Source organism: Sinocyclocheilus anshuiensis, unplaced genomic scaffold, assembly GCF_001515605.1.
Source record: "Sinocyclocheilus anshuiensis isolate Anshui unplaced genomic scaffold, SAMN03320099.WGS_v1.1 scaffold356, whole genome shotgun sequence".
Classification (NCBI taxonomy): Eukaryota; Metazoa; Chordata; class Actinopteri; order Cypriniformes; family Cyprinidae; genus Sinocyclocheilus; species Sinocyclocheilus anshuiensis.
The window spans coordinates 156,048-171,463 of NW_015554097.1; the positions used below are offsets into that span (position 1 = coordinate 156,048).

At 36.4% G+C, this 15,416-nt stretch overlaps 1 protein-coding gene across 3 annotated transcripts in view; it reads right to left on the reverse strand.

Moving 5' to 3' along the window:
• LOC107669516 (EGF-like repeat and discoidin I-like domain-containing protein 3) overlaps nucleotides 1-15,416 on the reverse strand; it is a 207,606-nt gene that overhangs the window by 103,385 nt on the left and 88,805 nt on the right. For all 3 annotated transcript variants that reach the window (XM_016461787.1, XM_016461786.1, XM_016461785.1), the window contains one exon: nucleotides 14,225-14,353. In XM_016461787.1, the coding sequence (XP_016317273.1) occupies nucleotides 14,225-14,353 (129 nt within the window). The remainder of the gene's footprint in view (nucleotides 1-14,224; nucleotides 14,354-15,416) is intronic.

The following is a 15,416-nucleotide window of genomic DNA, read 5'->3' on the forward strand; positions in this document are numbered from 1 at the left end:
TTTCTTCAGTGTTTTAAGAATGTGCATGTGTGAGTGAGACTGAGTTTAACTTGGTTCTCTTCTTAGTTTGCAGGGCTAAACTTATACCTTCCAAGAAGTCTATAATCAGAAGCATCTGTGATCAACAGGAACTTCAGTATTCCTCTGTGTACACTTATAGCGCATATATCACTGAGACATCTATTTTTAACTTGTTATCTATAAGATGCTGTTCTTAGAATTTGTTTAAATGTTTTATGAGGTTTATAATTTTGAATGTATGTAATACTCCCTTTTTAATGAGGTGTTTGCACTCAAATAAGACATGTAAAACAGTTCCTAATGCTTTCCAGATAATATGCTCATTCACATCTCACATGCATTTGTAGGGCATTATCTATTGCACACAGTACAGGACACAGTAAATATGAATAGTATGGCCCATCTCCAGTTAATGTTTTCTGTGCTGTCAAAGGTTTAATTGTCTGTTTTCCTGGTTTTCCATTGTGTTAGAGGGTTGTGATGTGTGTGGGCTGTGGGTTCAGGAATGGGATTGTAATCTGAATCTCCAGATGATTTGTTTTTTCACATAGTACTGGATCATTGAGCTCTGTGGGAAGGCCACCCAGATTGTGTGAAAGCTGGAGAGCTGTGGTGAGAATAAGGTTTGTTTGTGTACTGGTACTGTTTAAATAATAATAATCATAATAATAACAACAATACTGTATTTATGCTAATATGACAAGTATGTCAAGACTGAGCTCCCATATTTAATTCACTGTGGTAATCATTGTCCAAAGCTTGGATTCTTACAACAGAAGCTCTCAGAGTCTAATTTCAGCACGGAAGCACACTTTAACCAAAGGACTCTATGTATTATTGTGGGAGAAAATAGCGTGAAGGACTTTATCCACCAGACTCTCAACTATGAGACTGAGGAAAATGTGTTTCCCTTTGAACATGAATAAAGTAGACACCATACCAATGAATAAAGTTCACTGCATAAAATGTTCTGTTAGGTAACATATATATATACAGTATATATATATATATATATATATATATATATAGCCAGGCCAAAATGGCATTCAGCTGGTTTACTAGGATGGCCAGCAAGTTTCCTGCAGCCTGACCAGCTGACAAATGACCAAGTGCCTTACAAATCAGAGACCCTGTAAATCAAGGTTCAGGCAAATCAATTTAAAGCTTACTTACAGTTTTATAGTTGTCTCTGCTCATTAGGCTGAGATCTGAGAAAGTATTTTAACATTGAAAAAATTAGACACTTCACCTTTAAAGAAAATCTAGTAATAATGGTAACCTTTGAGTTTTCAGAACAGCCAGTGAAAAGGACACACAGTGACACACAGTGACACACACACACACACACACACACACACACACACATCTCTTTTCTCTCTCTCTCTCTGTCAGTCCCTCAGAGTGGTGCCTACAGGCATGATCCTATTTATTACCGGAGCAGTTTGTGTCGGGGTTGATAGGGTAGAGGCTGAGCTGAGAGCTGTGTGAGGACAAACTCTCACCGACATGCCTGCATATCTCTACTCCATATGCTTTCAGTCACAATCACAATGGAAATGTGGATCCAGGTAAACATTCCCACACATTCTGGCAGATGTGCCTCTGAAAACCAACAGTACTGCATATGGCACAGTATAAACACAATATCGGAGCAATGTAGGGTATTAAAAAGATTGATTAGATTTAATGAAGAGATCAAAGAGATGTTTTGGTTGCATCTGCTTAACTTAAAGTGAGGAGCTCACAGCATGTATTTACAGATCTTGTTGCTCATATTTGTGTAGGATTAGCCAAGATTGTTTTAATGCTTCTGAGACTGAGAGGCGCCATGATCTGGTTCCATAACGACATCATCGGCAAACTGTATAAAAACATATTCATTAGCATATTCCCTGCAGACACACTGCCATATTTCTTTTAAACCCACCAGGCGGCCAAGAAAACAAGCCGCACAAGCTCCTGTCAATATTTAATCAAATACAGATCAAGTCCAAAAACCTTGCACATGTACCCTCAATCCAAATCAATCACCGTAACAGCTGGGATATTTCGTAAGAAACTGAAGATTGCTTATTGATCAAAGTACAAATGAAATTATCCAAAAGACTTTTTGCTCAGATATAAAAGTGCTGGCATCTTTTGAGTATTAGCCAAAGCGTAATACAGCCCACTCAAGATGCCCCTGCTTGAAAAGCTTTTTAACCTTGCTTTATTGTCTCCTCGTTCATGCATTTCTTAAAATATAAAAAATCTATGTATATATTTCATCATCAGTGTTTGCAATGCTATGTGATATAGGCCTATCCCACAGATTTGGCCTGTATTGGATTTGATGAACTTCCTGCAATCACAATCTTCAATTATTAAGAAACCAAGCTAAAAATACAGCTCTGCATGCTAAAGCTCTTCAGATTTAATACTGAGAGAAAAAGAACAGAGCCATCATTAATTGTATTGTGCAAAACAGTGCAGAACAGAGAATCTCCTGGCCATTTATGTTAAAATAATAAATGTTAAAAATAATAAATACAAATAATACACTGTGTCTCAACAGTTGTCACATTTAAATTCAGACTAAAAATTATATTTAACTTATCTTTTACACATTTTCAACATCAACATTCTTATTTATTTTTCACATTCTTAAGTGGTTGATTATAACTATTAATCTGACTTTTAAGTTGCCTTATTTTTTTATGTTAAAATAATAAATGTTAAAATTAATAAATACAAATAATACACTGTGTCTCAACAGTTAAATTCAGACTAAAAATTATATTTAACTTATCTTTTACACATTTTCAACATCAACATTCTTATTTATTTTTCACATTCTTAAGTGGTTGATTATAACTATTAATCTGACTTTTAAGTTGCCTTATTTTTTCCCCATTTTTTCACGTATATCTAAGCACTTTAAATTACCATTGTGTATGGAAATAAATAAATAAATAAAAAACTAAAAATAAGAACTAAGAAATGAAACATGAAATGTGAACAAAGAGAGATTGCTTGTGGATTGTTGTCTCTGGAATCATGCCTGATCAGGGTAACTAAATTTTCCATCTATCCCTTTTAACAGTTTTAATTTATCCCTTTTAACAATATTTCACATTTTGTCCAAACTTATACTCATTCATACATTCAAATTTTAGTAGTCATTTATGAATTCTATGAAACTTTTCACTTATTTAGCGTCCTTTTTCTGTGACCTCTCTGGGATGATGAGGCCCACTGGTGGTTAGCTGATCATGCCTGATCAAAGGTACACAGATGAATGTTTAACCCTTAAATGCATGAATGTTTCGCCAATCATTATTACGTATTTGGGTCTTTAGCTGCTTAACTGTTGCAATAACAAAAAAAACTCTCTTGATATTTTAAGAACAATTACAGAAGAATAAAATAAAGCATATTTTGTTACCTTTTGAAACTTAAAAGGGTTCAATGTGAGCAGATGATTTTACCATCGTTGTCATCGTCAGAGCGCACTTCCACAGAACATTCAGCATCTGCCTCATATTCACGATCTCAACCATATTCTCAAAACTATCGTTTTCAATGACTTCATATTCAATATTTTGATCACTGGCAGCTTATTCACCACGTCCAGCATCAAATGACAGTGACATTTATATTTCATTGGGTATAGTAATTGCTCTGCAGTAAAGCCATTGAAACCTCTTAAATTTTTGCTGATGATATTCGTTTGTTTTATGCCTGCGGTAATTATGAGTGAAACATCACGTCATCATTGTGTATCAAACAGTTCCACCTTGAGGAAAAACGATCCATTACACATTTTGAGTCATCAGATATGTAAATATAGTTGCACAGGAAAAAATACTTACATACCTAGGGTCTCTACCCAGTCAACAATTTGATCTCACAATGATGTCACCATGAGCTCACACGATTCTCATGGTGTGGTCACAATGTGTGTGTCACAGTGAGCTAAAAGTGTAACCACACAGCGCACTCACTGTGTGCTCATACTATGCTCCCAATGTGAGGTCACTGCACACTCACTGTGTGCTCATACTGTGGTCACAATGTGAGGTCACTGCACACTCACTGTCTGCTCATACTGTGGTCACTGCACATTCACTGTGTGCTCATACTATGCTCCCAATGTGAGGTCACTGCACACTCACTGTGTGCAGTAATGACCTGATATGGGAAGTATAACAAATTATAAATACTGATATGCAACCTAAAGCCAGGGACACACTTAACGACTAACTGAATCATTCTAAGACTGAACTGAACACACTTATGATTTTAAATGCTGACTGTAAACACCAACTGAACGCAAATGGCTCTGACACATTTGGGTGTGATCAGTTTTAAATATCAAATTACATCATAACCAGCCTTACTGTAGTGTAGTGTGTTCCTGGCTTAACTAATTAACTTAATTAATCTCAGCTGGCAAGATGGCTGGTTCACATGTACCTGGCTAACACATGAACCGGACTAATTTGCTAACATGGGGCCAGGCAACAGTGCATATTGGTATTATAATATCATATTAGCATATGTGAATAGCAATTAAAGAAACCACTCACCATTTCTCCAGTGTAACAATTCCACAGTCAACAGTATGATTTCATATACTACTCACACCGTGAGGATCACAGTATGAGGATAGTTTGAGTTCACAATGAGCTCCCCTATTACTCACACTGTGAGGGTCACAGTATGAGGATCGTTTGAACTCACAATGTTTTCATATACTACTCACACCGTGAGGATCACAGTATGAGGATCGTGTGAACTCACAATGATTTCATATACAACTCACACTGTGAGGATCACAGTATGAGGATCGTTTGAGTTCATAATGAGCTCATGTATTACTCACACAGTGAGGATCACAGTATGAGGATTGTGTGATGTCACTGTGATCATCGCATGATCTCACGTGTTGACTGGGTAGCGACCCTATACACTTTTTACAGAAAATTAATCAGAAAACTGGCATTCTTTTATATTTTACTATTTTTTTCTTGTTATATTGTTTATAATTAATAGATTGAGGAATACTAAGAAAGTTGATGTCTAACTTAAAAAAATGAAGGAGGGAGAGGGTAGAGAATGATGTCTCTAAAGACCTGAGGTATGCATTTAAGGGTTAAATTATATTAATAATGTTTATCATGGCATTGTATTATTTACTGTTCTAAACAGGAGGACTGTTTAGGCTTGCACAAGTGAGAATGAGAGCTGGCAGAGTGGAGAAGTAAACACACTTTGAATCCAAGGAGCTTTCAGTGACGATGTGAACAATGCAATACGTGGCATATCACATCAAAGGTTTGTAGTCATTGTGTTCCAAGACATGATTTGGGGATTGTTAGCATTATAACCAATACCAGTAATAATAGTAAATGTGCTCTGATTCCCCTCTCATTCTTTTCCAGCCTGACAAAAGCCACATGCTTCTCTGCCTGCCAGTGGCTTGTCGTGACATGCCATTATAATAATTGGACATTCGCTCTCCATCCCTGGTTGGCCTGCCAATCTGCCCATTGACACAGTGGGAGCATGGCAGCCCATCATTCCAGTAATGACAACACAGCAGAGATTCAAGCTGGATTTCACCAATAATAATGATGATGGTAATGGAGCTAACCACCAGTGGGCCTCATCATCCCAGAGAGGTCACAGAAAAAGGATGCTAAATAAGTGAAAATTTCATAGAATTCATAAATGACTACTAAAATTTGAATGCATGAATGAGTATAAGTTTGGACAAAATGTCAAATATTGTTAAAAGGGATAAATTAAAACTGTTAAAAGGGATAAATAAAAAATTTATAAATGCATATAAATGGCAAGTAACACATTGAATTAAACATGAAATTCAGAAGTAGAAAAAAACTTTTTCACCTACACTCAGAAAAAAAAAAAATGTAGAAAAGCTGTCACTGGCCATGGTACATTTTAGTGCATAAAGTGTACATTTTAGTACAAAAGTGGTACATATTCTTTTGCAAGGAAACCGCCCCAATGACAGTCTTTGTAACTTTTTTTTCCTATCCTGGTCTCATTGTTTGTGTAGGGTAATAGAATGGCGCTAGCTTCTTAGGAGTGAAGCAAGCTCTAGCAGGGATGCCGGAAGTATGGCCTTGTGACGCAGCGTCTCGTTCCCTCGGGGAACCATGGTTACATACGTAACCTGGGATGTTCCCCTTCGGGAACTCGAGCTGCGTTGGAAAACGCTAGGGGAACGAGATGTCCACGCCGCCAGACTTGCAAATCCCTGCCTAGTGTGGAAGAGCACAGCTATGGCAAGAGAACAGAGGGGCCTGGAGTGGCTTGCAAATCTAGGTCATAGAACCTGACGAACGTGAGGGGCGTAGACCATCCTGCAGCGTTGCAGATGTCCTGCATAGGAACTCCTGCCAGAAAGGCCTTGGAGGCCGCCACACTTCTTGTTGAGTGAGCCTTGACCCCCAATGGTGAGGGGAGATCAGAGGACTCATAGGCAACAGTAATGGCATTCACTATCCACCGGCTGAGGGTCTGCTTGGAAGCAGGATGACCTCTCTTAGGGGGACCATAGCACACAAGCAGTTGGTCCGCCTTTCTCCACAGGGCAGCTCTGTGGACGTATGCATCCAGTGCTCGCACTGGACACATACAATTAAGCCTCTGCTGGTCGGGCTCCCTAAAGGGAGGAGGATAAAAAGCCTGGAGTACAACAGGCTGTGGTGTAGAGGAGGGGACCTTAGGGACATACCCCACCCGAGGGTACAAAAAAGCTTTGGCCAGACCGGGCGCAAAGTCGAGATAGAAAGGGCCTGCAGATCCCCAACTCTCTTTAGAGAAGATATAGCCAATAGAAACACAGTCTTTAACGTAAGAAGACGATCTGATATCTCCTCGATAGGCTCAAAGGGAGGCCTACAGAGAGCTTCTAACACCACAGCGAGGTCCCAAGGAGGGACACGAGATCGTACCTGAGGCCTCAGCCTCATCACACCGCAGAGGAAACGTGTAACCAGGGGGTCCTTGCCCACTGAGTGACCATCAAGAGGGGCGTGGTAGGCCGCTATAGCCGCCACGTAGCCCTAGCGTTTTCCGACGCAGCTCGAGTTCCCGAAGGGGAACTAAATATGTATGACTTAACCCTCTTAGCGCCAAAGTCGCAAAATTGCGACAAGACATTCAAGAGGGCTGCCCCCTGATGACATCATAATATGCAAATTAGATGAGTATATTTACACCCCACATAAACTTTCGGTCATGCCCAACATGTTTCTAATTTACAGTAGATCTCTATCTTTAAGCCCTTTCAAGCCACAAGCTTTTGAAATCTTGATGTCAAAATCCAGCATTTTTCCAAAAAAATTAAGATATTTGCATAGATGCACTTAACCCAATACAATAGTTAAGTGTGAGGTACAGAACAGAATTTAAGTTGTTAAACACTGAAAATATTTTCCCAATCCACTCTGTGAAGGTGCACATTTCTCATTCTCAATCTATCACGAAGCAGGCGAGAACCAGTGAGTGTTTGATTTCACTTGTGTAAAACTTGTCGTAAAGCTTTGATTCTGCAATTTTTGAATGTTTAACGAGCATGAGGTTTTGATGTTTAGTCACTGCTGAGAATGGAGATGATCACTTATTAATGGCTACATATAAACAATAGTTAAACAATTACAATGTTATTCATTTTAAGGTTTTAAGGTCTAGTCTTGATTAACATTATGCAATCCTTCGAAATTAATTGGCAGCAGAAGTTACACAGAACAGAATGAAATTTTATAATTTCATATTAAGTAAATAAGTAAGCTGCGTTTAATAAATGTGATTGAAAACAATCCTTTCAATTATAATGCTAATGATTTCAATATTCACACATTTGTACATCTCTGTACATCTGTAAAGTTGTTTACGCATAATTTATGTTTTAGATGCTGATTTAGATTGTTGCTTTTGGTGCCTATGCAAGTGTATGTGTGGTATTGTTGTTGTTTTTTATTTATTTATTTTTTCCTGAGAGTGTATTAAAATGATTCAAACTTTTCAAATCAATATTTCATGTCTATTTATTTATTTGGCAAGTAGCCGTGCAATGAGCAAGACAGTGTACACTTCACTAGTCATTATCTCTAAGGTTTATCCGCTTCACATTGAGCCTAAGAACACCCCTTATTCAAGATAAAATCACTATGACACAACCCTGCAGGGCTTACTGTTTTAATAAACTCCTTTAGGATATATTTTGTGATAATGACCGGCTGACTGTACATATAGGTACCATCCAGTAATTGAATCCTACCTCAACATTTCAATCCATAATAATGCTCATGAAACAGGCATCATTATCTTCTTTGTCCAGTACTGTTAGTACTGACTGCTCTAAATAGCAAGGTTGCATTGGCAGGCTGTGCTAAAGATAAAGCACACAGCTGTGAAATTGTTCTTGATGCTCACAGTTCAGCCAAGCCATGTATTAGATGTAGGCTGAAACTACCTGTGACATGCTGGAAAAATGAAATCACATTACTTAAAAGTAGACCGCTAACAATTTCTGAGATAATTTTAACCATCAACAGAATGTGCTGAGGATGGATTACAGGGACTAGAATGATTTAACAAAGAATTGTGAATGTTCCATTGATGGATCAGTTTAATTTTGTGATATTTTTGCATTACATTGAATAGAATGTTGCTAAATGTACACATGTTAATAATGAAATTAATTCTTCCAAAAAACAAGAATTGTTCCATATTAAAAACCTAATTAGGGATATAACATATAATTTTACAAAGTCAAATTGCAAAATTCAAATAGAAATCTAGGAATTAAAATGCCAATCCATAGACTGGGTTTTCACAAACACAACATCCACAAGGTCGACCACATGAAATACACAAGAAAACTAAATCTGGAGCTTTGCTGGACATTTCAGTTGTGGATACTAATTTTATCTGCATCTTTAAAATAGCATCCTATATCCATTGAATTAGTGCTAAATGTTGCTTGGAACTACACTGAATGTGTCTAAAAGTAAAAATCAAATCAATTACCTTGAGAACAGAGCAGACTGACCACCAAACCACAGTGCAGCACCAATATGTATTTTAGGGGAAAAGTTTTGCAGCTGTTCTGAGTTTTGTCTGCTGGCCAATTAACCTGGAGTAATATAGATTTATTTTCATGTTTTATGCTTCACTAACAGTGCTTTTCCCATTTCCACACAGATTCCAAAGTCATTTCCATTTGTAACAAAGGACCAACATTCAGTAAAGGGTTTATTCTTGCTGATGAAATCCCTCTAACTCAGTTTTATCAGTCTATTAAGCCTGTCAGCAATTACAAAGCCTGCACATGGCTGCAACAAAGCCCTCAAAGCTGTCATTATTGGGACTCTATCATCACTTTCCTTTTATCATTTAATTGCAGGAATTACCCAGACACTAGATTTGGTTACCTAATGTCTTTAGATACTGTATATGTGCCAATCCATTTCAACAAGTGGAAAAGAAATCGGATGCCATTATAGACCTTCAGATGTTTTGAGATTTAACAAATGTACTGACGTAATGTACAGAGCTGAGCTTTACTAAGCTGAACTAAAGCTAATCACACAAGGCTGATGGCATGAATCTTTCAAAGCTGGCTTTAATAAGACATACCATCTCCTTTTGAAGAAACGTTTGCATATTTTGAAAAATATGTATGACTGTGTACAAGGGACATCTTGTAAACACAAAAAACCTGGTAACTTTCAAGCATCTACAACATTATGCAAAATAAATGAGTCACAGGTCTAATCAATCCATCAATTCTAGTAAAATGTCAAACAGCCACATTTGGTCAAGTACATTTTTATTGTATTTTGACGGATGGATTTGGTACTGGAGAAACAGTTTGAAATGAGGTTGCGTGCATCAGTTTACTGTTTCCACTACTTTAATCATCCTTTCCGCAGAGTACTAATCTCTTTTTCATTCCCTTTCTCCACGCACATACCGATGTTTACAAGCTTCTGTCCAGATCCACCCTTGGCCACCATCATCCCCTCACCTGTGCCCCATCTGCCATTATCAGTATCATGAGTCTCGTCCAACAGCAGTCATAACTTATGCTTGCATCCTATTCTATTACAGTAATAACAGAATCCAGTTGAAGGGGATTAGCCTCTCCAGAAAAAGTAAGTGTAAACTTTTCAGGATTAAGTTATACTTGACTTACATCAGCGTCTTGCTGAGTTATCATCTAAAGTCACATTGCCAGGAGCTTTATATGCTAATATCACACATTCAATAGATTAAAGCATAGAGCATGTCAGTTCAGTCATACTTTATTTTAATGTCCAATTCTCACTACTAATTAACTATTAACTATGACTTTTGCCTCAATAAACTCCTAATTTTCTGCTTACTAATAGTTAGTAAGGTAGTTATTGGGTAAGATTAAGGGATCTAAAATATGGTCATGCAGAATAAGGCATTAATGTGCTTTATAAGTACTAATAAACAGCCAATATGCTATAATGTGCATGTTAATAAACAACTAGTTAATAGTAAGAACTGGTTCTTAATATAAAGTGTCACCATCAGTTCATATATGTACCACACTGATTCATGAAAATGTAAAATAAAAATGAAATATATAATATGTATTACATAAGAAAACATAGCCTTCTTTTAGTTCATTTAACAAGAATTACAGCATCTGCAAGACACATTCCCAGCTGTATTCTAATACCTTTAAATGCAAATAAATAAATAATGTTCCCAGGAAAAAAGAAAAAGAAAAAAATCCCAAAAACCAATAATGACAATAGCAAAATGTTATATGATAATGGATGCTATTTAGTCAGCTATTTCTGAAAATCTTTGAAGGCATGGCGAATAGCTATTATTTTCTAGGACGGCACTGCTGCACACAGCAATCACTGTAAATGGCATGAAGTTTGCACTTCTCTTGACACACTTACGGTTTTATTGTGAGGCTTAGGATTTGGGATTTTACAAATCAGTACTTGTGAATTCAATTAAGCATAATTACATGCAAAATATAAAAGCATCTTTATCACTGACCTGAATTTTTATGAGCACTTGAACACTGTTAAGCGGACACTAGGCTAAATTCAGTGAAAGATGTGCCCAGTGTCTTAAGTTTTTTTTTTGTTTTTTTTTTCAGGAAGATTTCAACAGCGTGACTTATGAATCATGCCAACATTAAAATCTTTAAATCTAACTTCTACAGTCAAATGTTTCGTTATGCTGAATTAACTACTGTAGGCCTGCTAAATGACACTGTTGGGACATTTTATTTGCTACCAAATCACAACTTTGTCCAAACTTATACTCATTCATACATTCAAACAGTTAGGGATGTAACGGTATGAAAATTTCTTATCACAATTATAGTGACCAAAATGATCACGGTTATCAGTATTATCACGGTATTGTTAAAATGTGCTGGAGATGTTCAAAAAGTACCGACACATAAATCACTTCAAGTTTTATATTTAAAATCAACAAACAACAAATACAATTACTTTTTTGTTTGCATAATCACTAAAACAATAACATTACCTATGATGTTTGGACTTTAAATGACAACTTGACAGACAACAGTTTAATAGCATGTTGAAATATCTAACGTAAATGTTCAAATAAAGCTTTGAAAAAGTTTCATAAAAAGGTAAACCTCACATTTCAGCCTTTAAATAAAGAAAAATAAATATAGGTCTCTGTAAATCCACTCACTGACACTAGGTGGAGCTTATGGAAAAGCTGAATTAGAGCTGTTTCCCGTAACCTCCGTGGACAAAGCAGTATTGCGATTAAGAACACTTCCTTTAGGTATCACATGGAGCGAAGATGAAAACAAATGCCATCGAATCGTTTCTGAAGACAGTCAGAACCTTCAGAGGTACATTCATATAATTAATTAATTCATATATTAATTTGTATAATTCCCTTAGCACTCTTTTAAAACCTCCCAGCTTTTCCGCCCTGTTTTCACTCAAAACGAAACTACTCTGCGTGCTATGCTGGACAGTATTTATTTATCGTGAGTTGCTCAAATCGCGGTAATCTAATACGGTTTTAATGATAATTAAAGATGAAACGGTAATACTAACCGTGGGGAATTTTATCATGATGTATCGTCAAACCGGTAATCGTTACATCCCTACTAACAGTATAACAATTTTTTTAGCCTCTATTTTGTGATACCCACCCACAAGCAATGTTTCACATTTTCATTTAGTTTAATGTCATTTACTAAAATAATTAAAACTAAAATTGAAATAGAAATGAATTAATAAATGATTGAATCAATGAATAAATAAATGAATTAATATTTATATTATAAACACAGAAATAAAAACTAATTAATAAATAGATATAATTATATTTTAAGTATATTTATGATACTACAGCATGGTACAGCATTTAATGGTTCCCAAACATTCCAACTAAAATCTCCCATATGCCTATTGATTGGAAAGAACAGGAGACAATGGAAAGGAACCCCTGGGTTAAACAATTATTATTGAAATAACTTTAAGATTAGAGAGTAAAACTGTGAGTTACAGTAGTAGAACATTTAAGGAGCTTATATTCAAATCCCCTTTCATCTCTGGTTTATCCTCCAGCTTGTATCCACATACAATCATACAAACACTTAATATGCAAGAGTAAATGTTGATTTTTCTGCCTTTTTTTTCTGCTGGAGTCGCAAAAGATCAGACTGCTTCCGACCACATGTTCAGCAGAGGAGTAAAAATAAATCATGCAATAACATCTGTCGCTGTTTGCTATAATCACAGCAAAAATGCAATGTGTGTTCAGTTGCATTTGAGTGCATATAAATACAAACATACATTACATTAGGCTTGTAAAATAAACTCATAAAGATAAAAAAAGCTTCATGAAATTGCCATTCTTTTAATATGATACTACCAACGAAAATACTGTTTAATAATAAGGGCAAATATCCATAGCCGACATCCCATGGCCTCATTGGGATAGTAAAGAGTACACTGGATGTGCACTTCAAAATCTTAGCAGAAGTAGTAGTATTTCTTACTATTGCTAACACACTGCTTTTTGCCTAACTACTGTATATAGTGGAGAAGTGCCCCCTCACTTTGTGCGCTCTGGCACTGACCCTGATAGAGGCCTTTACATTTTGACATCCTAAAAACAGACTTCAGTCACATTCACTGTAAACAATTAATTAACGAAATGTACTGTATCCTAACTGCGTGAGCTTAATCAGACTTATAATAATTGTTTTACCAAAAAATATCTGGGGGACCCCCCCACATCTATTTATTTATTTTTTAATCTGTGCTTCTCATACGTTCTGCACTGTTTATTGGTAGTGCAGCTTCACCATACAGATTTGACTATGTGCACAGCTAAATAAAACAGGCTGGGTACTGATTAAAATTTCTGAAATAAATATTTCTGTGAAACACGTTAGGGTGCACAGAAGAAAGCCTGATCTAGGACCTATATATAGGACCCATACAGCAGCAGAGGACTATTATTTTGTTGAACGAACTGAGGATGACGTCACAGGCTCAGATTTGGTTGACCAATTGGCGGAAAGGGGCATGTCAAGACCGCCCACAAGGGGAAAACTAATTTTGAAGTCGTTTATCCGTTTTCTACCCGTGAACCAAAAAAACTAAAATTGAGCCAAAATCTCGTTTTTTTTTTTTTTGTTAACAAATGAAGAAAAGACCGTTTTCTCATTTCTGCTTATTTCATTTAAAACTGAAAAACAAACTATCAAAACATATACGGACCTTATTGGTAGCCTACGTATTTTGCGTCTCGCGAAAAAGTGCCCCCAGGTACGGGGGTTAACTAATTTTTTTTTTTTTTAAGTTTCTAAATTGGCACTGTATATTTACTTTGGGCATTCATGAACAAAGCTAGAATCTTTCCAACTGTAATCGTGTATATATGATGGTTATATTGACTGTGCACTGAAAACAAAAAATAGATTAAACACACTCGCTGCAGTATAAACACAGTGTTAGACTGGTTTCAGATCCATCTAAAATTGGACATGTTTACATGAGATGCATTCATGTGTTCAAAAAAGTGGAGCACAATGAGTTTCAAATGAGTGCAACTACAGTACTCATCCAACATCCCATCCCTAAATAAAATCAAGCAGAAACAGTGCTGTACAGTCACTGCATGAACTTACTGTGTTGGCAGTGGATTCCGTTGAAGCCTGATGGGCACTTGCAGACATATCCAATGAATGTGTCGCCCCTGAACGTTTCACTGATTTCACAGGTGCCTCCATTGTGACAAGGGTTTGGATGACAGGGTCCTGTAATTTAGACAAAATAGAAATAAGCAAGTGGACTGAAGTGTTTTTGATGTATGTAAGTGTTCACAACCCACATGATGGGTTAGATAAACAGTGGGTTAGAAGCAGACATCAGCAGTTTATAACATGACCTGCAGTGGAAGTGCTTGTATCTCTGTCTACTGTGGTTCAACTAACATACAGGGGGAAAAAAAAAGATAAATGATTGAACACACTGAAGGAAAGGATGAAACGAGACAGAGTCACAGAGAGAAAGAGAGAAATGTAAGTATAAGCATCACTTGCTGAGGTCACCATGGGGCAGCTTGAGGGATAAATGATATCATGGGCACTGCATTACCTCTCCTGGCACTGTGTCAACACACAGACAGACAGAGAGAGAGAGAGAGAGAATGAGTGCTGGCATTTCACTTAATCGTTATAAACTGTCAGAGTTAAATCGGAGCAGAAATTAATTGATGAGTATGTGAAAAGGTCAAGGGAATGTTATGGGAGCAATGCTCTTTGACAGGATGCCAGTTTAATGACATTTTAGTGAACGATGGATTCAGAAAAGGTGTGACACATATGGCATTTAATATGTAACTAGATAATATCTGTCATATACATTTATTGTAATGTGCCTTGGCAGGAAGATTGTCTCCTCCAGCTGATTCTGGTTCCTCTCAAGGTTTTTACACTGTATAGAACATTGTAGAGTCACATTTATATCCTTAATTTAAGTAAATATTCTGAGTGAATTTAACTTAATCTGTCATGATTTATCAATAGCACAATTACTTAGATTGTTTTTGATTAATATTTCTATGTGAATTGCACAATTACATGCAAACCTCAATACACATGTTGTTCAATTTGAACTATATTTGTGTAATTGTGTAATATGTATCTATTGCTATGAGAATGTACACTATTGTTCAAAAGTTTGGGGTCAGTAAGATTTTAAAATGATTTTGAAAAAACTCTCATGCTGCCAAGGCCATATTAATTACTACTACTACTACTACTACTAATAATAATAATAATACTACTACTACTACTACTACTAATAATAATAATAATA